General features: G+C 53.1%; 1 protein-coding gene across 5 annotated transcripts in view; it reads right to left on the bottom strand.

Annotated features, from left to right (window-relative positions):
* Positions 1–19714, bottom strand: part of HSPG2 (heparan sulfate proteoglycan 2) — a 296550-nt gene extending 276836 nt beyond the window's left edge. For 3 of the 5 annotated variants that reach the window (XM_073570126.1, XM_073570127.1, XM_073570128.1), the window contains exon 1: positions 19524–19714. In XM_073570126.1, coding sequence (XP_073426227.1) covers positions 19524–19583 — 60 coding nt within the window. In that variant the 5' untranslated portion in view covers positions 19584–19714. The remainder of the gene's footprint in view (positions 1–19523) is intronic. The other 2 variants (XM_073570129.1, XM_073570130.1) reach the window with 1 other exon arrangement.
* Positions 19715–25083: the final 5369 nt, after the last annotated feature.

Below are 25083 nucleotides of genomic sequence, written 5' to 3'. Positions count from 1 at the left end.
ACCTTCTCCATCACATCGTATCCGCAGCTGAGGGGCCAGCAAACATCTCCTAATCAGCTGTGTACACTGGCAGCCACCCAAACAGATTGGTCAAATTGCTCAAGGAGAAAAACAAATAGATGATGGCCGGCAGAAGTCTCAGTTTGACCACAAAGAGTCTTCACAGACAAACTAGAGACAATAACCTGAACCCAAGGATAACTAGAAAACTTGTACAGGGAGACCCCTTGGGGACGCAGCTGGGGTATGATGGGACTGACAAATTCACCCTGGATTCTGCTCTATGTAGAAGAGGTGGTCCTCGCATAGAGAGGGTCTGCATGATGTCCACTGTAGTTGGCGTCCAAGCCAGGATTATTCTGCTGCAAATGTCATGTCAATGGCTAGAGAACCCGTCTCCTCTCTGATCCACTATACATTATCTGGCACCTCCACAGGAGTAGCAGAGAGCAGCAGAACATGGGTGGTCTGGTCGCTCAGATCCCTTCTAGTAGCTGGTTGTGGGGGAACCATGCGAATTCTACTCATTTGTCCTACGACACCTCCACAATTAGCAAAAGATTGAGTTCTCCTTGTAGAGTAAAGGGCCACCATAACAAACACTACACCGTACCCTAGGCCTGAGGAGTGGGGCAGCAGCAGCATACTTTTACACCAGGTAACGGACTGTATTGACCACCGCAGATGCCCTCGAAGTGACAGGGTAGAGCCAGCTGGACTCCTCCTGTAAATAGCTGATGCTGTAAATAACAGGCAGCCGTAATCCGGCGGCTCCACTTACAAATACTTTTAGCACATTACACTTCCCAGTAACCTGAGCCAGGTGGAAATATTGGGTTCCTCAGGGTAAGAGTCCAAAGAACATCTTCCAGAAAGTCATGCTGGAAAAAGGGACCTCAGCCCAAATTCCACCATAATCAGCCTAAAAAAGAACATGACAATGTCCCCGACAGTCCCACGTAACAGCCAAGATGGACCATTCATGGGGAGCAGGCATTAAGCCCGGCACTAGAAACCTTTGAGAAGCATCAGGCCAGTCATAGACTAAGGTTAGGTTCACATTAGCGTTTGTGTGCGCAGTGTATCGTCTGCATGCGCAAACGCATGTCAAAACGCATACAAACGCATGTTTACGCCGCTTTTTTATGCGCATCAGCTTACGCATGACGGCAAAAAAACGCTGCATTTGCATGTGTTTTTTGCATGCATTTGCGCTTTTACATGCGTTCGAATAATTTCCTTGACACAAGCCACACCCAAAGAGCAACTCATTTCCCGGACATGATTATTTGAAAAACGCATTAGTACGCATGCGTTCCCATAGACAGTAATGCGTTTATTTAACGCACTCATCAGCATGCACATAAATGCACATATTTGATGGATTTTTGCCGCATTTTTGCAGCTTCCAAAAATCCAACATGATGCGTTCGCCGAACCCCGCCGCACACCGAAAAACAAGGCATGCGTACGTTGACGCATGTGAACCGATACAAACGCATGCCCCTGCGTACACCATGTTAAAGATAGGGAAACATGGCGCATACGGATTGCTGCAGATGAAACGCTGCGCAAACAGATGCAAATGTGAAACCAGCTTTATCCGGACACACAATTCTCCACCAAGTAAACGGATGGATGGCATCAGATAAACCTCATATTTCAGCACAAATCATTCATCCACGTCTCCCTGATCTCTGCATCCAACAAGATGGAGGTTCCTTGAATTTGTGGGGAATATTGGGGTCTAGCTGCTGGTGGAGCGGGAACATAAGGAGTGTCACCAGTGGGTGGATAGGTATAGGGAGAGTGGGGAGTGGATGAACGGCACAATTGCGGTCCTGTACTCTGCTACCCCTGTTCCCACCCACAGTTATGATAAATTGTGCAGAGGAATGGTCAGATTTATGGGTCGGCTGGTGGTCTGCAGGGCGCTCATTCTCTCTTTGCTTGTTCTCAGTCTTAGAACAGTTGACTCTTGGTCACACCGCGGACACTGGAAGACGCCGTGGTAATAAGTTACAGATAACGCCTGTAGTGTAGACACCTTTTCTATTGATTTACAGGGATTTCTAGTAATAATACTAAACGAGGCGGCCTAATGATTAGATGGCACTGCACATGCTCAGGAGGGGCCTGTACAGAAGGCGCTCCACACAAGCCCATTCATGACATGGGACGTGCGTGCATGTTGGCCCCAGGGTCACCCGGCTCTCACAGGGGGTACAGCACAGGACCAGGCATGCAGCATTCCTCATCCCCCTCCCCAGTGATAAGGGCTCATCCTGGAATCTGTTAAGTTGATGGGTAGCTGAGAGATGGAGGAAAGGATCCAGCGCTGAAGCCAGGAACAGCAAGATGGGCTGAGGTTCTCCTAACCAGCTGTCAGTAACTAGCTTCACCATTATTAAATGACTGGAGCTATCTTCCCTGTAAAAAATCCCTCCAAACCGTGACACAAAATGTGGATTGTGGCTGATGATTAATAACAGACATGAACTGGTTACAACTGATGGACGGGGTCATGGTAGTCCCCAAAACCGTATGTGATGGCCAGCCATTACATCAACATTCACCACCCCACGTGAGGCCGCTATGGGTGGTGAATGTTGGGGACGGCCAAGGTGCTGAGCGAGGGCGGCTGGGGGGGCCGCGTGGGGATGGCCTGGGGTCCTGCGCGAGGGCGGCCGGGAGTGCCGCGTGGGGAAGTCCATGGATGCTCTGCGAAGGCGACCTGAAGTGCCGGGATGCTGGGCGAGAGCGGCCGGCGGTGCTCCGAGAGGGCGGCCAGGGATGTCGCATGAGGACGGCAAGGGATGCTGCGCGAGGGCAGTCAGGGGCGCCACGTGAGGGCGGCTGGAGGTGCCATGTGGGGATGTCCAGGGGTGCAGTGCGAGGGCGGCCGGGGTTGCCGTTTGGGCACGGCCTGGGGTGCTGCGCGGGGACTGACGGGAATGCTGCGCAAGGGCAGCCTGGGGTGCCACGTGGGGATAGCCGGGGATGCCGCGCGAGGGCGGCCGGGAGTGCTGCGATGGCAGCCAGGGGAACAGCGTGGGGACAGCCGGGGGTGCTGCGTGAGGGCGGGCCAGGGTTGCCACACGAGGGTGGTCAGGAGTGCCACGCGGGGGGTGCCGCGCAAAGGCGGCCGGGGATGCTGTGCAACAGTGATTGGGGGACTTAAATAGAAGCGCCTGGTGGTCCTAGTGGTGGAGGAAAGCACGAGAGCCCCTACAGACAAGATCCCACCAGAACCAAGATGATGCTTCATTTACTGGAATAATAACGATTCCGGCCTAGAAAGACCTGTGCGGCCCCCCAATGTGCGGCGTCAGGGGGAAGGATAGTGGCAGTCTCTGACAGTGAAATAAAGAGATTTAGCATTGCAGGAAACCTGTCATCACACCCACAGGACCCCACTTGTCTGCACACGCAGGGGAACAAGCGGAGAAATACCACCCACATGACAGAATACTGCGCTACGCTCACACATCACTGCAGCGATTGTCAGATCACAGGACAAGAACCAGCACGGCGGGAGCGGCCAATACTGGTCACATATAGGATCAGAACCACGCAGACGCTAAACAAGACCATGTGGCTCTAAAGACCAGAGTCCGAAGATTCATCGACCGGCGTCTTACCCAAAGTCCTTCCCTGAATAAAGATCTATGTGCAGAAACAGTGACAACACCGTCATCTGTACACTATATTCTGCCAAACCTGCACTCTACAGGTGGCCATTACCATATAGGCATTGTCTGAGAGGTATAAGCAGGAGATTGACAGGGCAAGCAGTGACCGCAGGGGCTTCCTGAGATCAGCAGAGACATGGAAAGCGCACCTGCTTCATCCCTTTTTGACATGTCCTCACCCAAAATCCCCATCCCCTTTATGCCACACAACCATGTGCCGCAGTATGCCAGTCTCTTGCGTCAGTGTTGTTGACAGCAAACTGAGCCCAACAGAAGGCACCTCTGGGTGTAGTGGTACATGTCCTGCAGAGTCAGTGCAGACCTCGCTGACCCCCATGGGCGATGTACTCTCATACTCATGTACGGACAGCTCGTTGTGGATGGTGGACAGAGTGCAAGCCACTAACGTGCTAGCCAAGAATGGAGGAGAGAATTATTGCTGGACAGGAGGGGACCCGCCTGCTGCCAGGAGGACGGAGGCACACAGCCATCAGGGCAAAGGCTGGTGAATTCGGCACTGACTCCATGTATCAGGACATCCAGACAGTCCCCCGAGATATGGAGTCAGGGAAAGAAGGATCAGGCATTGTGAATGACAACGTCAACGGATATTCTTTTCAGGGCCAGAAGTGTTGGGGGGACCAGCATAAGAAGCATCGCTAGTCCTCCCAGTCAGTCCCTCCCTGCCCGTCCCTCAGCCCATCTCCCAGCTAGTCCTCCCAGCTCGTCCGCCCAGTCAGTCCTCCCAGCCCGTCCCCCAGCCCTTTCTCCCAGCTCGTACCCCAGCCCGTCCTCCCAGCTTGTCCACATAGCCTGTCCCCCAGCTCGTTCTCCCAGCCAGTACTCCCAGCCCGACCACACTCCTATCCCCCAGTCCTACCCCACCCCTCTCCACAAGCCCAACTCCAACCCTTCCCCCAAGCCCGCCCTCCCACCCATTCCTCTAAGCCCAGCCCCCTGCCCTTCCCCGTAGCCCATCCTCCCAGACAGTTCTCCCAACCCGTCCTCCCAGCTAGTACTCCCAGCTAGTCCCCCAGCACGTCCTCCCAGCCCGTCCTCCCAGCTAGCCCCCCAGCCCGTCCTCTCAGCTCGCCCCCCAGCCCGTCCACATAGCCTGTCCCCCCATCCCGTTCTCCCAGCCCGACCCCAACCCTTCCTCCAGGCCCGTCCTCCCATCCAGTCCTCCAAGCCTGGCACCCAGTCCTTCCCCCTAGCCCGTCCTCCCAGTCAGTCCTCCTAACCCGTCCTCCCAGCTAGTCCTCTCAACTCGTCCCCCAGCACGTCCTCCCAGCTAGTCCTCCCAGCTCGCCCTCCCAGTTCTTCCCTTAGCCTGTCCCCCCAGCCTGTCCTCCCAGCCCTTCCCCCCCAGACCATGCTCCCAGCCCAGCCCCCAGCCCTTCCTTCCAGCCCTTCCCCCTAGCCCATCCTCCCAGCTTGTCCTCCCAGCACGTGCTCCCAGTCCACCCCCCCAGCCCATCCCTCTAGCCCGTCCTTCCAGCCTGGGCTCCCAGTCCATCTCTCTAGCCCATCCTCCTAGCCCATCCCTCTAAACCGTCCTCCCAGCCCATCCTCCTAGCCCATCCCTCTAGCCCATCCTCCCAGCCCGTCCTCCTATCTATCCCTCTAGCCCGTCCTCCCAGGCCATCCTCCCAGCCCGTGCTCCCAGTCCATCCCCCCAGTTCATCCCTCTAACCCGTCCTCCCAGCCCGTCCTCCTAGCCCATCCTCCCAGCCCGTCCTCCTAGCCCATCCCTCTAGCCCATCCTCCCAGCCCGTCCTCCTAGCCCATCCCTCTAGCTCGTCCTCCCAGCCTGTGCTCCCAGTTCATCCCCCCAGCCCATCCCTCTAGCCCATCCTCCCAGCCTGTCCTCCTAGCCCATCCCTTAGCACGTCCCACAGGTATACTTGGTTTGGGGAACTCTTTGACCCACGGTCAGTCAGAGCTATTACGTCCCTATTAATGGGAAGCCGGAACATGGCCAATAAATTGGGTGGCTGCTTATCTCCCTTGAAAATAAAACCATGTTGTGGTGGGAAATACCCATGCACATTGGCTGACGTTTCTCACCCGTGTGAACACATGCACCCTCGTGGGATTGGGGGTCTTCAGATAGATAGGGGGGGGGCAGTTTTTCCCGGACACCCACAGTGTCTACTCGGAGGTCCTTGCCCAATGCTGCTTTTCAGAGGATGATTGGTATGAGAAGCTCAGGGACCTGTCATTTGTTACAGACCCCAAGGAACCTCAGGCCGAGGCCGCCCATCCCCCTCCCTGCTGTGGGCCATGATGCATCCTCCTTACTAACATTAGCCAAGTGTGGACGGAGTCTAAAGCCAAAGCATCGACATGAGGTTCCTTCCAGAGATCTTAGTCCAGGCCAATTGTCCCCTCCTTCCACTTCTACATGTCCTATTTGAACCGCTTATCTGGGCCTGCTAGATGGCTGTGATCATGGATGGACCCTGAGAAATTACATCGCTGCTCCCGACATTCCTGCACAATCCATCGAGCGATCAGCTCCATGATTGAGAAGAGAAAGGCATGTAGACCACCGGCAGGGACACCATGGCAATGGTGGATGCCCAGAAGGTGAAACATTCGGCCACTCTTCATTTGGTCACTCATAATAATCTCCTCGGATTCATGGAAGGTTCTCGCAAAGCTGGATGTTCTCCCCACCCAACCAGCGAAAACGACACAACACAAGGAGCGTCACACACGGCACGTCACACACAACACGTCACACAGTGAGCGTCACATCACACAGGGAGTGTCAGGTCACATACGGCACAACACACGGCACATCACACAGGGACATCACGTCACACACAACACGTCACACAGGGAGCGTCAAGTCACATATGGCACATCACAAGGGCACGTCACACACAGCACGTCAAACGGGCACGTCACACAGGGACGTCACGTCACACACAACACGTCTCAGGGGGACGTCATGTCATGTAACACATAGCAGGTCACATGGGGACGTCACGTTACATATAGCATGTCACACACAGCATGTCACATACAGAACGTCACACGGGGACATCATGTTACACGCAGCACGTCACACGGGGACGTCACGTCACACACGGCAGGTCACACAGAGACATCACGGCAGGTCACATGGGGACATCACACGGGGACGTCACGTCACATACAGCACGTCACATGGGGACGTCACGTCACACACAGCATGTCACACGGGGGAGGCCCACACAGCAGGTCACATGGGGACGTCACGTCACACACAGAATGTCACACGGAGATGTCACATACAGCATATCATACAGGGACGACTCACACGGTACGACCCACACAGCACGTCACACACAGCACATCACACAGGGACGACCCACACGGCACGTCACTCACAACACGTCACATGGTGACAGCCCACACAGCACATCACACAGGGACGTCACTTCACACACAGCACGTCACACAGGGACGTCACGTCACACACAGCACGTCATACGGGGACGTCACGACACACACAATACGTCACACGGGGATGTCACGTCACACACGGACATCAAATCACACACAGCAAGTCACACGGGGACGTCACATCACACGGCGACGTCACACATGGGGAAGTCACGTGACAAACAGAATGTCACAAGGAGACGTCACATCAAACACAGCATGTCACACGGGGACGTCACATCACACACAACACGTCACATACAGCTTGTCACACGGGGACATAACGTCACACATAGACGACACACACGGTACGACCCACAAGGCACGTCACACACAACACATCACACGGGGACGGCCCACACAGAATCTCACACAGGGACGTCATGTCACACACAACTCGTCACACAGGGATGTCAAGTCACATGCAGCAGGTCACACAAGGACATCACATCACAGACGGCAGGTCACACGGGGACGTCACTCACGGCACGTCACACACAGGGACGTCACACACAGCACGTCACACGGGGACGTCACACATGGCGCGTCACACGGGGACGGCACACACGGCACATCACGCAGGGACGTCACACATGGCACGTCACATGGGAACGTCACACACAGCAAGTCACACGGGGACGTCACACACAGCAAGTCACACGGGGATGTTACACACGGGGACGTCACACAGGGGATTGCTGTAAGACTCATCATTTCTCCTGGTCACACGCCGCAACGCTTTCTGAGGTGACGCAATCAGGAGATCATGTGACTAGAAGAACGAAACACAGAAAACCGGATGTAAACCTAAGACAGAAGGTGGCAGCCGACGCCCTCCATAGTCAGCCATGTTGGAAGAATGGCTGAGGCAGGACGGTATGCGTGGATGGAGCCGTTTAGAGACGGAGGGCGGCTCGGACTCCAGGAGCTGCCTGGATCCCTGCGGGGCAGCCATGTTGTCCTGTCCTTGAGGACACATTTCGGTGACACTTCTCTTCGGTGACTGAGTTCATCAGGACATCGCTTCCCATATCAAACACATAGACAAAGCAAGGAAGCGCGGCTAATCAGGAGGAAGGGAAGGAAGCGGTGAAGGCCACAGAATCCCCACCCTGCGAGCCCCCAATCATCCGCTGTCCAGGGGCCGTCATTCATCACTGCCTCCCTGACTCAGTCTACTGCTGGTGTATATGGGGCACAGTCACAGGGGGAACCACAAGCCGGTGCACATACTACATGGAGGATGGCATTACTGGCTGTACAGTATTAGTACTACACAGAGGATAGCATTACTGGCTGCACTGTATTAGCACTACACGAAGGACAGCATTACCGGCTGCATGGTATTAGCATTACTTGGAGGATGGCATTACCGGCTGCACAGTATTAGTATTACACGGAGGACTGCATTACCGGCTGCACGGCGTTGGTCGGACCCCCACTGAGGTCTCCAGAACAGTGGCCTCTGCAAACCTATAGAGGGGACATGTGACAGGAGAACCTGCAGCTGTTGGGGGCGCTGAAACAATGACACAAGGTGGCAGCCGCTCTATAATTACCCCCTGCCAGGAGAAGAGAACAAGAGGCTATTTATACCACAGTTGGCCCGGAAAGTGCAAAAGACCAGAGTGGAAGAGGGGGCTGGAATAACCCAACTATTGCACTGGTCTGTGTTGGGGCCAACGTACCCCAACTGTTGTACCGGCCTGTGATGGAGCCGGAGTACCCCAACTATTGTACCGGCCCGTGATGGAGCCGGAGTACCCCAACTATTGTACCAGCCCGTGACAGAGCCAGAGTACCATAACTATTGTACTGGCCCGTGATGGAGCCGGTGTACCCAAACTATTATACCGGCCCGTGACAGAGCCAAAGTACCCCAACTATTGTAGCGGCCTGTGACAGAGCCGGAGTACCACAACTATTGTACCAGCACGTGTCAGGGCTGGAATACCCCAACTATTGTACAGGCCCGTGAAAGGGCTGGAGTACACCGACTATTTTACCAACCTGTGACAGTCTCTCTCAGAGCGATGCCTCTGTCATCGTCCCATCATACGGTGTGACGTCCCCATAGTGCACAGCTCTGCACACACCGGCAGTCCTGTTTGTATCCTGCTCCTCTTCCCCATTGCAGTAACATGACAAAACTGTTACATGTCCCAAAGGTCCTGACAGAATCTTCTGTCTTTACACTGAGCAGTGGAGGAAGGACCTGTAGGTGTGACCTGAGGACGGTCCCCGGGAGGGTTCATGTGGCCCATCTGTATGTGTGACCTGAGGATGGGCCCCGGGAGGGTTCATGTGACCCAGCTTTGTGTAACCTGAGGACAGGCCCCGGGAGGGTTCATGTGGCCCAGCCTTGAGGACAGGCCTCAGGAGGGTTCATGTGACTCATCTGTATGTGTGACCTAAGGACGGGCCCCGGGAAGGTTCATGTGACCCATCTGTATGTGTGACCAGACGACGGGACCCAGGAGGGTTAATGTGACCCATCTGTATGTGTGACCTGAGGACGTGCTCCGGGAGGGTTCATGTGACCAAGATGTATGTGTGATCTGAGTGACCCATCTGCATGTGTAAAATAGGCAAAACAGAAGCCGCGGAGACACCATCACATGTTTCTCAACGCAAGCAATGACTAGCCAGGTCTTTCCCCGGGAAGGAACAACCACGGGAAGGGCAGTCTCCAATGAAGGAAACCACCTATGCCAAAACATGGTATCCATCCACAGACAGCTGTGTCGGGGTATTTTCCACTCATCAGTGTGGAGTAGGAAACTGGCTAGTAGGAGCAATGCCTAGTAGAAGACAGTGTGAAATGAGGATGATTGACCTCATGGAGATCAACATCCAACACTGCGGAGACACCATCACGTGTTTCTCAACGCAGTGATTCTAGAGCACTACCCCCATCCCTTAAGGGAAATATGCAAAATATGCAAAACAGAAGCCGCGGAGACACCATCACATGTTTCTCAACGCAAGCAATGACTAGCCAGGTCTTTCCCCGGGAAGGAACAACCACGGGAAGGGCAGTCTCCAATGAAGGAAACCACCTATGCCAAAACATGGTATCCATCCACAGACAGCTGTTTCGGGGTATTTGCCCCTCATCAGTGTGGAGTAGGAAACTGGCTAGTAGGAGCAATGCCTAGTAGAAGACTGTGTGAAATGAGGATGAGTGACCTCATGGAGATCAACATCCAACACTGCGGAGAGCCGGAGACACCATCACGTGTTTCTCAACGCAGTGATTCTAGAGCACTGCCCGAATCCCTTATGGGAAATATGCAAAACAGAAGCCGTGGAGACACCATCACATGTTTCTCAACGCAAGCAATGACTAGCCAGGTGTTTCTCCGGGAAGGAACAACCACGGGAAGGGCAGTCTCCAATGAAGGAAACAACCTATGCCAAAACATGGTATCCATCCACAGACAGCTGTTTCGGGGTATTTGCCCCTCATCAGTGTGGAGTAGGAAACTGGCTAGTAGGAGCAATGCCTAGTAGAAGACTGTGTGAAATGAGGATGATTGACCTCATGGAGATCAACATCCAACACTGCGGAGACACCATCAGAATCACTGCGTTGAGAAACACGTGATGGTGTCTCCGCAGTGTTGGATGTTGATCTCAATGAGGTCAATCATCCTCATTTCACACAGTCTTCTACTAGGCATTGCTCCTACTAGCCAGTTTCCTACTCCACACTGATGAGGGGCAAATACCCCGAAACAGCTGTCTGTGGATGGATACCATGTTTTGGCATAGGTGGTTTCCTTCATTGGAGACTGCCCTTCCCGTGGTTGTTCCTTCCCGGGGAAAGACCTGGCTAGTCATTGCTTGCGTTGAAAAACATGTGATGGTGTCTCCGCGGCTTCTGTTTTGCATATTTTGCATATTTCCCATAAGGGATGGGGGCAGTGCTCTAGAATCACTGCGTTGAGAAACACATGATGGTGTCTCCGCAGTGTTGGATGTTGATCTCCATGAGGTCAATCATCCTCATTTCACACCATCTGTATGTGTGACCTGAGGCCGTGCCCCGGGAGGGTTCATGTGGCCCATCTGTATGTGTGACCTGAGGACATGCCCCGGGAGGGTTCATGTGGCCCAGCTGTATGTGTGACCTGAGGACAGGCCCCAGGAAGGTTCATGTGGCCCAGCTGTATGTGTGACCTGAGGACGTTCCCTGGGAGGGTTCATGTGGCCCAGCTGTGTGACCCGAGGACGGGCCCCGGGAAGGTTCATGTGGTCCAGCTGTGTGACCTGATTACGTGCCACGGGAGTGTTCATGTGAGCCATCTGTATGTGTGACTTGAGGACGTGCCCCGGAAGGTTTCATGTAGCCCAGCTGTATGTGTGACCTGAGGACATGCCCCAGGAGGGTTGTTGTGACCCAGATGTATGTGTGACCTGAGGACGGGCCCTAGGAGGTTCATGTGACCCATCTGTATGTGTGACCTGAGGTCGGGCCCCGGGATGGTTCATGTGACTCATCTGTATGTGTGACCTGAGGACAGGAAGCGGGATGGTTCATGTGGTCCAGCTGTGTGACCTGAGGACGTGCCATGGGAGGGTTCATGTGACTCATCTGTATGTGTGATTTGAGGACGTGCCCCGGAAGGTTTCCTGTAGCCCAGCTGTATGTGTGACCTGATGACCTGCCCCGGGAGGTTTCTTGTGATCCAGATCTATGTGTGACCTGAGGACGGGCCCTAGGAGGGTGCACGTGAACCAGATGTATGTGTGACCTGAGGACGTGCCCCAGGAGGGTTCACGTGACCCATCTGTATGTGTGACCTGAGGACGGGCCCCGGGAGGGGTCATGTGACCCATCTGTATGTGTGACCTGAGGACGTTCCCCGGGAGGGTTCATGTGGCCCAGATGTATTTGTGACCTGAGGATGGGCCCCAGGAAGGTTCTTGTGGCCCAGCTGTGTGACCTGAGGACATGCCCCAGGAAGGTTCATGTGGCTAAGCTGTATATGTGTCATGAGGACCCGCCCCAGGAAGGTTCATGTGGCCCAGCTGTATGTGTGACCTGAGGACATGCCCCGGGAAGGTTCATGTGGCCCAGCTGTATATGTGACCTGAGGACATGTCCCAGGAAGGTTCATGTGGCCCAGCTGTTTGTGTGACCTGAGGACGTGCCACGGGAGGGTTCATGTGACCCATCTGCATGTGTGACCTGAGGACGGGCCCCAGGAGGGTTCATGTGACCCATCTGTATGTGTGACCTGAGGACAGGCCCCCAGAGGGTTCAGGTGGTCTAGCTTTATGTGTGACTTAAGGACGTGCCCCGGAAGGTTTCATGTAGCCCAGCTGTATGTGCGACCCGAGGACGTGCCCCAGGACAGTTCTTGTCACCCAGATGTATGTGTGACCTGAGGACGGGCCTTAGGAGGTTCATGTGACACATCTGTATGTGTAACCTGAGAACGGGCCCCGGGAGGGTTCATGTAACCTATCTGTATGTGTCACCTGAGGACGGCCCCAGGAGGGTTCATGTGACTCATCTGTATGTGTGACCTGAGGACGGGCACCGGGAAGATTCATGTGGTCCAGCCGTATGTGTGACCTGAGGACATGCCCCGGGAAGGTTCATGTGGCCCAGCTGTATATGTGACCTGAGGACAGGCCCCGGGAAGGTTCTTGTGGCCTAGCTGTTTGTGTGACCTGAGAACGGGCCCCAGGAGGGTTCATGTGACCCATCTGTATGTGTGACCTGAGGGCAGACCCCCGGAGGGTTCAGGGGGTCTAGCTTTATGTGTGCCTTGAGGATGTGCGCCGGAAGGTTTCATGTTGCCCAGCTGTATGTGCGACCAGAGGACGTGCCCCAGGAGAGTTCTTGTGACCCAGATATATGTGTGACCTGAGGACGGGCCCTAGGAGGTTCATGTGACCCATCTGTATGTGTGACCTGAGGACGGGCCCCGGGAGGGTTCATGTGACCTATCTGTATGTGTCACCTGAGAACGGCCCCAGGAGGGTTCATGTGACTCATCTGTATGTGTGACCTGAGGACGGGCACCGTGAAGGTTCATGTGGTCCAGCTGTATGTGTGATCTGAGGACATGCCCCAGTAGGATTCATGTGGCCCAGCTGTATGTGTGACCTGAGGACAGGCCCCGGGAAGGTTCATGTGGCCCAGCTGTTTGTGTGACCTGAGGATGTGCCACGGGAGGGTTCATGTGACCCATCTGTATGTGTGACTTCAGGACGTGCCCCGGAAGGTTTCATGTAGCCCAGCTGTATGTGTGACCTGAGGACGTGCTCCGGGAGGGTTCATGTGACCCATCTGTATGTGTGACCTGAGGACATGCCCCAGGAGGGTTCATTTGACCCATCTGTATGTGTGACCTGCGGACGGGCCCCAGGAGGGTTCATGTGTCCCATCCGTATGTGTGACCCGAGGACAGGCCCCCGGAGGGTTCATGTAGTCAGCTTTAAGTGTAACCTGAGGACAGGCCCCGGGAGGGTTTATGTGGCCCAGCTGTATATGTGACCTGAGGACAGGCCCCGGGAGGGTTCATGTAACCCATCTGTATGTGTGACCTGAGGACGACCCCCGTGAAGGTTCATGTGGCCCAGCTGTATGAACTGAGGATGGGCCCCAGGAGGGTTCATGTGGCCCAGCTGTATGTGTGACCTGAGGTCGGGCCCCGGGAAGGTTCATGTGGCCCAGCTGTATGTGTGACCTGAGGACATGCCCCAGGAGGGTTCATGTGGCCTAGCTGTATGTGTGACCTGAGGACGGCCCCGGGAAGGTTCATGTGGCCCAGCTGTATGTGTGACCTGAGGACGTGCCACGGGAGGGTTCATGTGACCCATCTGTATGTGTGACCTGAGGACGTGCCCTGGAAGGTTTCATGTAGCCCAGCTGTATGTGTGACCTGAGGACAGGCCCCCGGAGGGTTCAGGTGGTCTAGCTTTATGTGTAACTTGAGGACGTGCCCCGGAAGGTTTCATGTAGCCCAGCTGTATGTGAGACCTGAGGACGTGCCCCAGGAGAGTTCTTGTGACCCAGCTGTATGTGACCTGAGGACGTGCCACGGGAGGGTTCATGTGACCCATCTGTATGTGTGACCTGAGGATGGGCCCCGGGAGGGTTCATGTGACCCATCTGTTTTGTGTGACCTGTGGACAGGCCCCCGGAGGGTTTATGTGGTCCAGCTTTATGTGTGACCTGAGGACGGGCCCCGGGAGGGTTCATGTAACCCATCTGTATGTGTAACCTGAGGAGGTGCCCCAGGAGGGTTCATGTGGCCCAGTTGTATGTGTGACCCGAGGACGTGCCTCGGGAGAGTTCATGTAACCCATCTGTATGTGTGACCTGAGGACTTGCCCTGGGTGGGTTCATGTGGCCCAGCTGTATGTGTGACCTGAGGACGGGCCCCGGGAGGGTTCATGTGACCACCTTCTCTTGTCCTGTGCCAGCCGTACCACCTCACAACTTTTACAGAAGAGGAGAGACAAACTTTGTGCCATTACTGACCATGTCCCTGGCCACACACTAGCCACGCCCATCTACCACTAATTTGTCACCTGACAAGAGGAGATGTCAGAAGGACAGAGGCAGTGAGGGACATTGAGCAGACCAGGGATGGGGAACCTCAGGCCTATGATTTTGTCCGGGACCATCCGCCATGTCAGGGGCTGCCCGCCGTGTCTGGGGAATCAAGCCATGTCTGGGGAAGCCCGCCATGTCTGGGGCTGCCCGCCGTGTCAAGGACCATTCGCCGTGTCTGAGGCTGCCCACCATGTCTGGGGCTGCCTGCCATATCTGGGGCCACCCACCGTGTCAAGGACCGTTCGCCGTATCTGGAGCCGCCCACCTTGTCTTGGATGACCCGCCGTGTCAGCGACTATGTCTGAGGTCGCCCGCCGTTTTCGGGGCTGCCAGTTGTGTCTAGGGCCACCCGCCATGTCTGGGGCCGCTGACTACCTGTGGACGCCGCGTCGCTAACTGACACGCCTATACCCCACACTTCCCGGTCCTCTGCTTTACCGGTTTATCCGGTCCATACCAGCTTATCCAAGCCTACAAATTGCGGATACGTGTCTGAAGCACCCACATGTATTATATACAAACCTACTTACCTCTCCTCAGCCGGCAATTGAAGAAGGCCGTGTGTGGCCAAAACGTTTTATTTTGGCTGCCTTAAAAATCATGAAAATTTACTCTTGAGTGCCTAAGTTTTGTTACTATTTGCTCTCCCAAATCGGGACAGTCCCTCTTGGTCCGGGACGGTTGTGAGCTATGCGGCCAATAATACAGATCTGCTTTCCTCCCAACAGTCCTGGATCCAGCAGCAGTGTCCTTAATTTTGGATCTGTCCCAGTAGGTCATAGTTTGTCCTGTGGTCACACGTATAGCTGAATATAACAGCAGCAGTCGGTGTAAAGACTGAAGATCCTGTCAGGACCTTACATCACATCACAGTCTCAAATCATGTGACCAGGCAGCAGATAAGAGGAGCAGGGTACCCGCAAGAGGGAAGGTGCATGTGTGTGTGTGGTCCACACCTGACAGGCCGCCGACGCCTGCACGGGGCAGGCCGCGGACGACTCCACCGGGTGGGCAGCGGACAACTCCACCGGGCGGGCAGCGGACTTCTCCACTGTGCGGGAAGCGGATGTCTCCACCGGGAGGGCAGCGTATGCCTCCACTGGGCGGGCAGCGTACGCCTCCACCGGGTAGGCTGCTCACGACCCCACCTGGTGGGCTGCTCACGACCCCACCTGGTGGGCACCGGACATTTACACCTTTACACCAGGCGGGCAGCAGATGTGACTGGCCAGCCTCACTAGATTACACAAGCAGGTAATACAGTAATCAGCCAGTTACTAATATTTACTCCTAATTTATAAGACATCTTCACATTTACTTCTTTGTAAGCAGAGTGGACAGAAAGAGGCGCAGATGGCGCATTTCACACCACATTATCAACTGTAGTAACTGCTGAGTCGTGAGAGGACTCCAGATTCTTTACCCAAGATGCCAGATCCCCAACCCCACACAAACCCCTGAAATCCACCCCCTGTAGGGCCTTTAGATAGTTTCTGATGGATCCAATAAGGAGGAAAAGAAGAAGACGACAAGAAGGCACCAGAGCCCTGAATAACTTGCAGCCTGAGACTCTGGCTTCCCGGAGTGCCACTATTAATACTACGCAGGAATCCGACACACAAGAGGTCCTGTCCATCACATGAATGACCAAAATCTATAGCCTCCACCACCAACCACAAGAGAGAATCCGGGTCCATCATATATTCTACACCCTCCACCACCAACCAGAAGAGAGAAATCAGGCACACCGTATCATCTACACCATCCTCCACCAGCCAGAAGAGAGAAATATGGTACACCATCATGTACACCCTCACCAAAGTCCGGAAGCAAGAAATCAGGTACACTGTATCATCTACACCCTTCACCACCAGCCTGAAGAGAGAAACATGGTACACTATCATGTACACCCTGACCACAGTCTGGAAGAAAGCAATCAGGTACAGCGTATCATCTACACCCTTATCACAGAAAAGAGGGTAACAGGTACACCGTATAATCTACAACCCCACCACCAATGAAAGTAGAGAAACCAGGTACACTGTATCAACTACACCCCTTACCACTTACCAGAGGAGATTAGCGTAGTACACCGAATCATCTACTCCCTCATCACTGACCAGAAGAGAGTAACTGTGTACATCGTATCATCTACACCCCACCACCGACCAAAGGAGAGTCACTGGGTACACCATATCATCTACACTCCTTACCACTGACCAGAGGAAGAGGGAAACCAGGTATACCATATACCATATCATCTCATACCTCCCACCACCGACAGCAAGAGAGAAACTGGGCACACCTTATCAACTACACCCCTCACCACCAACCAGAGGAGAGAAACTTGGTACACCGTATCCTCCACACCCCTCATTACCAACTGGAGGAGAGAAACTGGGTATACCGTATCCTCTACACCCCTCACCACCAACTGGAGGAGAGAAATTGGGTACACCGTATCCTCTACACCCATCACCACCGACTGGAGAAAAGAAACTGAGTAAACCATATCCTTTACACCCCTTCCATCGACCAGGTACACTGTATAATCTACAAACCCCCCCACAACCACCGACCAAAATGAAATAACTGACCTACACCTTTCACCACCAACCAGAAGAGAGAAACTGGGTACACAGCATCCTCTAAATCCCTCATCACCAACCAAAGGAGAGAAACTGAGTACACTGTATCCTCTATACCCCTTACCACGGACTGGAGGAGAGAAACTGGGTACACCGTATGCTCTACACGCTTCACCACTGACTGGTGGAGAGAAACTGGGTACATCTGTAATGCTCTAATGTCTATTGTCTGTACAAATCCCCTCTGAAATGTAAAGTGCTGCGGAATATGTCGGCGCTATAAAAATATAATTTATTATTATTATTACATCGTATCCTCAACACCCCTCACCAGTGAAAGGAGGAGAGAAACTGGGTAAATTGTATCCTTTACACCCCTTCCATCCACCAGAGGAGATAAACCGGGTACACTGTATAATTTACCCCCTGAACCACCAACCAAAAGAGAGTAACTGGGTACACCGTATCATCTACACATTATTCTGCTCATTTGATATACGTCTCCATACAATACACACATCCGCACGTGCCAAGCGGCCATACGCAGATGGGGTGTCAGGTGAAGGTCACAGGGTGAGATGAAGATTTTAAAAAAGCAATTACAGGATTTCGAGCAGCCATGCCAGATGACTGGGTCTGCAGGTGTAGTATCAAAATGTTGTGGCACATAATCAAAGGTTCCTGTGACACTTCTCAGTATTTTGAGGTGCAGCTCAGTATCATATCTCACAGCACAGCTCAGTATTTCAGGGCACTGGCTCAGTCAGTATTAGGAGGCATAGGGCAGTATTGATAATACTGAGCTGTGCCCCATGATATTATCAGTATCTCTGAGCACAGCTCAGTATTTTGGGGCACAGTGAACTACATCAGTGTCTAGGGGCACAGCTCAGTATCTCGGAATATTGCACAGCTCAGTATCTCGCTCAGGGCATTGCACAGCTCAGTATCTCGGGGCACAGCTCAATATCTTGGAGCACTGCTCAGTATCTCAGGGCACAGCTCAGTATTTCGGGCATTGCACAGCTCAGTATCTCCAGCATTGCACAGCACAGTATTTCAGGGCAATGCACAGCTCAGTATCTCGGGCACTGCACAGCTCAGTATCTTGGGGCACAGCTCAGCATCTCGAGGCATTGTATAGCTCGAAATCTTGGCCACTGCTCAGTATCTTGAGGTACTGCTCAGTATCAGTATCTCGGGGCACTGCTCACTACCTCAGGGCACAGCTTAGTATGTTGGGGCAATGCTCATTACCTCTGGGCACAGCTCAGTTTTAATATCTCGGGGCACAGCTCACTATTTTGGGCAACTGCTCAGTATCTCGGGGAACAGTCCAGTATCATGGAGCACAGCCCAGTATCTTGAGGCACAGCCCAGTATCTTGAAGCACTGTTCAGTACCTCTGGGCACAACTCAGTATTTTGGGGTGCTGCTCAGTATCAGTATCTCAGAAAACTGCTCAGTATCAGTATCTTGGGGCACTGCTCAGTATCAGTATCTTGGGGCACTGCTCAGTATCAGTATCTTGGGGCACTGCTCAGTATCAGTATCTTGGGGCACTGCTCAGTATCAGTATCTTGGGGCACTGCTCAGTATTAGTGTCTTGGGGCACAACTCAATACCACTATCTTGGGGCATTGCTCACTACCTTGGGACACAGCTCAGTATTAGGGTCTTGGGGCACAGCTCAGTATCTCGGGGCACTGCTATAAGTACCTCTGGGCACAGCTCAGTATCAGTGTTTTGGGGCACAGCTCAGTATGAGTATCTTGGGGCACAGCTCAGTATCAGTGTCTCGGGTCATTGCTCACTACCTCTGGGCACAGCTCCATATCAGTATCTTGGGACACAGCTCAATATCAGTATCTCAGGGCACTGCTTAGTACCTCTGGGCACAGCTCAGTATTTCTGGGCACTGCTTAGTACCTCTGGGCACAGCTCAGTATCTCTGGGCACTGCTTAGTACCTCTGGGCACAGCTCAGTATCTCTGGGCACTGCTTAGTACCTCTGGGCACAGCTCAGTATCTCTGGGCACTGCTTAGTACCTCTGGGCACTGCTTAGTACCTCTGGGCACAGCTCAGTATCTCTGGGCACTGCTTAGTACCTCTGGGCACTGCTCAATATCAGTATCTCGGGGCACTGCTCACTACCTCTGGGCACAGTATCTCGGACTTCTCGCACTTCTGAGGTAAAGCTCACACTCTTCCCGCTTCGTCCTGTGCTCACTCACCTGAATGAGAAGCAGCATAAGCGCCTGCAGTCCCAGGTTCCTCAGATCCCAGCGTCCCATGCTGGCAAGACTCCTGCTATATCCACAGCCTGAGAAAAGCGCTCACATCCAGGGAACTGGAGACACAGCAGAGTCACTTCCTCCCTGAGCTCCACACACTGACTAACGCCGGCCAGGAATGTCAGCACAGAGGAGGAGGAGAGACGGGGCAGCCTACTAACTAGTCCTCTGCCTGCTCCTCACTGACTAATCCCAGCACAGAGGAGGAGGAAGGGACAGGGAGCAGCCTACTAACAACTAGACCTCTGTCTACTCCTGACTGACTGACTGACTAATCACTGGACAAAGGAGAAGAGACAGAGAGCAGCCTACTAACTAGTCCTCAGCCTGCTCCTCACTGAATAATCCCAGGATAGACGAGGAAGGGACAGAGAGCAGCCTACTTACTAGTCCTCTACCTGATCCTCACTGACTTATCCCAAGATAGAGAAGAAAGGGACAGGGAGCAGTCTACTAACTAGTCCTCTGTCTGCTCCTCACTGACTAATCCCAGCACAGAGGAGGAGGAAGGGACAGGGAGCAGCCTACTAACAACTAGACCTCTGTCTACTCCTGACTGACTGACTGACTAATCACTGGACAAAGGAGAAGAGACAGAGAGCAGCCTACTTACTAGTCCTCAGCCTGCTCCTCACTGAATAATCCCAGGATAGACGAGGAAGGGACAGAGAGCAGCCTACTTACTAGTCCTCTACCTGATCCTCACTGACTTATCCCAAGATAGAGAAGAAAGGGACAGGGAGCAGTCTACTAACTAGTCCTCTGTCTGCTCCTCACTGACTAATCCCAGGATAGCGGAGGAAGTGACAGGGAGCAGTCTACTAACTAGTCCTCTGTCTGCTCCTCACTGACTAATCCCAGGATAGCGGAGGAAGGGACAGGGAGCAGTCTACTAACTAGTCCTCTGTCTGCTCCTCACTGACTAATCCCAGGATAGCGGAGGAAGGGACAGGGAGCAGTCTACTAACTAGTCCTCTGTCTGCTCCTCACTGACTAATCTAAGGACAGAGGAGGAAGAAGGGACACGGAGCAGCCTACTAACTTGTCGCCTGCCTGCTACTGACTGAATAATCCCAGGATAGAGGAGGAAGGGTCAGCAAGCAGCCTACTAAATAGTTCTCTGCCTGCTCCTGACTGACCAATCCCATGACAGAGGAGGAAGGGACAGGTAACAGCCTACTAACTAGTCCTCTGCCTGCTCCTCACTGACTAAACCCAGTGTAGAGGAGGAGAGACAGGGAGCATCCTACTAACTAGTCCTCACTGACTAATCCCAGGATAAAGAAGGCGAGACAGGGAGCAGCCAACTAACTAGTACTCTGCCTGCTCCTGAATGACTTATGTGGCGCCCCTGAGGGTTCTGTCGCCACAGAGGTACTGCACCTCCTCCTGAGGTGTGGTGCCCCCCATCCAGGTAAGGTGGAGACTCCTGACCACACTCCAACACCTGCATCCCACACAACATAGTAGTGTAGCAAAGCACCGTTTGGTGGCTCCCTGCATGGAACACGAAGAGTGCTGGGAGGCGGGTGGAGTTAGGCTGAGTTCACACGTGGCTTTTTTCGCGTTTCCACAGCGTTTTTAACTGCGCGATTTTGCTGCGAAAAATAACCATCCCATGCATTCCTATGGGATTCCGCAATGCTGTGCTAATGCTGCGGTTTTTACCACGGCGGAATCGCTTCGCGGTAAAAAAAACGCCGCATGCTCATTAATTTCGTGGAATCGCGGCGATCCCACACCCATAGGAATGCATTGTTCTGCTTACTTTCCGCATGTGGCTGTGCACACCATGCGAAAAGTAAGCAGAACATTTGCGGATGGTACCCACGGTCCGGAGGAGAGGAGACTGTCCTCCGGGCTGTGGGTACCATATCCTTGTAAAAAATAGAATTTAAAATAAAAAATACTGTTATTCTCACCTTCCGACGTCCCGCGCAGCCTTCCCGCCTTTCTCCACGCTCCCAGTCCCAGTAAGCCTTTGCGAGCGATGACGTCCGTTCTCGCGGGATCGCGAAGTATCGCAAATGACTGCGAGACGTCGTGATCCCGCAAGAACGGACGTCATCGCGGTAATTGTCGCAAGGGATTACTGGGACCGGGAGCGTGGAGAAAGGCGGGAAGGCTGCACGGGACGTCGGAAGGTGAGAATAACAGTATTTTTTTTATTATTATTATTATTTACATTCTATCTTTTACTATTGATGCCGCATAGGTGGCCTCAATAGTAAAAAGTTAGTGTTTGACGAGTGTGACCAACCTGTCAATCATGCTACAGATCGCTTGGAAAACGCTAGCAATTCTGCAAGCTAATTACGCTTGCAAAATGCTAGTTTTTCCACGGGAAAATCACGGGAATTTAAAATGCGATTTTCCCGCGGAATGGAATTCCGGAATTCTCACGGTAATTTCCGCGAGAGTTCCGCTACGTGTGAACCCAGCCTTAGTTGGCACCAAAAGAGTGGGAAGAGTTTAGGATTTGGTCAGTCTGACAGAGTCAGTGGAAGAGTGAAGATCCCCTGAGTGGGATGGATGAAGAAAGTGCTGCAGCCGACCTCAGTGACCTGGGTCCGCTGGCACAGGAAAGAGACATTGATGGAAAGCCTAACTCTCTCCATAAGAAAGAAGGATTAGTATGGAACGTAAGGAGAGGAGGACTAAGGATTAGGGTTAGAGAAGAACCCTTCCCAAGTTCACAGCGCATGGCCGGGGTCTGGTCCCCGAGGTTGTATGTATACTAATGGTCCTGCGACAGACACCGGAGGAATAGAAGTTGTCACCACTTTATTCTCACACAAGACTTGGGGGCACAACAGCAACGAGAGTGAGCCGGGACTTAGTAGCAAGGAGTCCCCGAAGCAGGCTACAGCTGTCTGCCGTACAAGTAGAGTTCATAGGAACATCTGACAGGAGGAACTCCAGTGTAACTCAGTACTGAGAGTATTTCACTATAGGCGCAAAAGGGAGACGTTCAGAAAAGGCACATATGTTGGCGGAGTGTTGGAACGGAGTATTTCATCTTGCCTGGAGGTTGGCTGAGCCCCTGACCTGGAGGACACAGCATGGATGCGGGCACCTGTATGCACAACAGACTGTGAGTAAAGCTTTGGAACTGCATGCCCCGGTGTCCTCCGTTTATTCCTGCGCCAATCCACTCAGCACAGCTACATCTCTGTGCTTAACACTGCACCATTACGCTCTCCTCACTGGTGCTCCATCTACACTGCCCTGGGACTACAGCCCTGCCTGTGGAAGTCTACACCATCATTGCTGCACCACACCATCTGTCCCAGAGGATCTGTCTGCAGCGTCGGCTTAACATCTTCATTGCCGAACACCACAGGTGGCGTCACGAATCATTCACTAATAAACTTTAATCATCATCCGCACACTCAACATTTCCCCCCTTTTTACAATGGACGCCCAGGGCCACGGACCGGGTCACAGCTACCGTGACATCTCCCATTGAAATCCACCGGGCCCGGCTCCGAGTACCCCGCCTTGCCTGGCGAGACCCTGGGGGCGAGGCACTTATCCCAGGACAGAGGAGGAGGAGAGACAGGGAGCAGCCTAACAACTAGTCCTCTGCCAGCTTCTCACTGACTAATCCCAGGATAGAGGAGGAAGGGATAGGCAGCAGCCTACTAACTAGTTCTCTGCCTGTTCTTCATTTACTAATCCCAGGATAGAGGAGGAGGGGAGACAGGGAGCAGTCTACTAAGGCCTCTTTCACACTTCAGTTTTTTTGCATCAGTTCAAATCCGCCAAAAAGTCATACAAGCGGATCCTTTGTTAACTGATGTGAACGGATGGCACAGGATCCGTTTTTAGACGGATCCTGAAAATGCGGAAATTTAAAGGAAATGCTGGCCGGGAAGAGGAGAGAGAGAGAGAGAGAGAGAGAATTTTTGTTTTGGCCGGCACCCAGAAAGAATTTCGGGTTAAATTAGTGTCTGGAGGATCCGCCAGAGAAAAAAACATTACAAGGTCCGTTTTGAAATCTTTGAGGATGGTGACGGACAGCAACTTTTGGTGGATCCTCAAAAAAAACGGATGCAACGGACAGCAATCCGTCACAATCCGCCATTAATGCAAGTCAATGGGGAAAAAAACGGATCCTCAAAAAAAATTTGAGGATCCGTTTTTTTCAAAACCTGGCGGATTGTGACTGATTGTAAAAAACGGAAGTGTGAAAGAGGCCAGTCCTCTGCCTGCTTTTCACTAACTAATCCCAGGAAAGAGGAGGAGAGAGGGAGCAGCCTACTAACTAGTCCTCTGCCTGATTCTCCTGGACCCTGACTAATCCCAGCATAGAGGAGGAATGGACAGGGAGTACATTACTAACTAGTCCTATGACTCCTGTCTATTCCCATGATAGAGGATCAAGGGACAGGGGGCAGCCTACTAACTAGTCCTCTGCATGCTCCTGACTGACTAATTCCAGGATAGAGGAGGGAGGAACAAGGAACAGCCTACTAACTAGTCCTCTGCCTGTTCCTGATTGACTAATCCAAGGATAGAGGAGGAAGGGACACAGAGCAACCTAATAACTAGTCCTCTGTCTGCTGCTCACTGACTAATCCCAGGATAGAGGAAGAACGGACAGGGTGCACATAATTAACTAGTCCTCTGCCTCCTGACTGACTAATCCCAGGATAGAGGAGGAAGGGACAGGGAGCACACTACTAACTAGCCTTCTGCTTCCTGACTGACTAATCCCAGAATAAAGGAGGAAGGGACAGGGAGCAGCCTACTAACTTGTCTTCTGCCTGTTTCTGATTTACTAATGCCAGGATAGAGGAGGAAGGGACAGGAAGCAGCCTACTAACTAGTCCTCTGCCTGCTCCTGACTGACTAATCCCAGGATAGAGGAGGAAGGGACATGGAGATGCCTACTAACTAGTCCTCTGTCTGCTCCTCACTGACTAATCCCAGGAAATAAGACCAAGGGACAGGGGGCAGCCTACTAACTATTCTTCTGCCTGCTCCTCACTGACTAATCCCAGGATAGAGGAGGAAGGGACAGGGAGCAGCCTACTAATTAGTCTTCTGCCTGCTCCTGATTGACTAATCCCAAGATAGAGGAGGAAGGGACAGGGAGCAGCCTAATAACTAGTTCTCTGCCTGTTCCTGATTTACTAATCCCAGGATAGAGGAGTAAGGGATAGGGACAAGCCTACTAACTAGTCCTCTACCTGCTTCTCACTGACTAATCCTAGGACAGTGGAGGGGAGACAGGGACTAATCCCAGGATATAAAAGGAAGGGACAGGGAGCAGCCTACTAACTAGTCATCTGCCTGCTCCTCACTGACTAATCCCAGGATAGAGGAGGAAGGGAGGAGAGACAGGGAGCAGCCTACTAACTAGTCCTCTTCCTGATCCTCCCTGACTATGCCCAGTTTAGACGATGAAGGGACAGGGAGCAGCCTACTAACTAGTCCTCTGTCTGCTACTCACTGACTAACCCCAGGATAGAGGAATAACGGACAGGGAGCACAT

Source organism: Dendrobates tinctorius, unplaced genomic scaffold (genome assembly GCF_039654945.1).
Source record: "Dendrobates tinctorius isolate UK_male_01 unplaced genomic scaffold, ASM3965494v1 ptg000028l, whole genome shotgun sequence".
NCBI lineage: Eukaryota > Metazoa > Chordata > Amphibia > Anura > Dendrobatidae > Dendrobates > Dendrobates tinctorius.
Note: the sequence above shows the minus strand (reverse complement) of the source record. Positions and strands in the feature narration are given on the sequence as shown.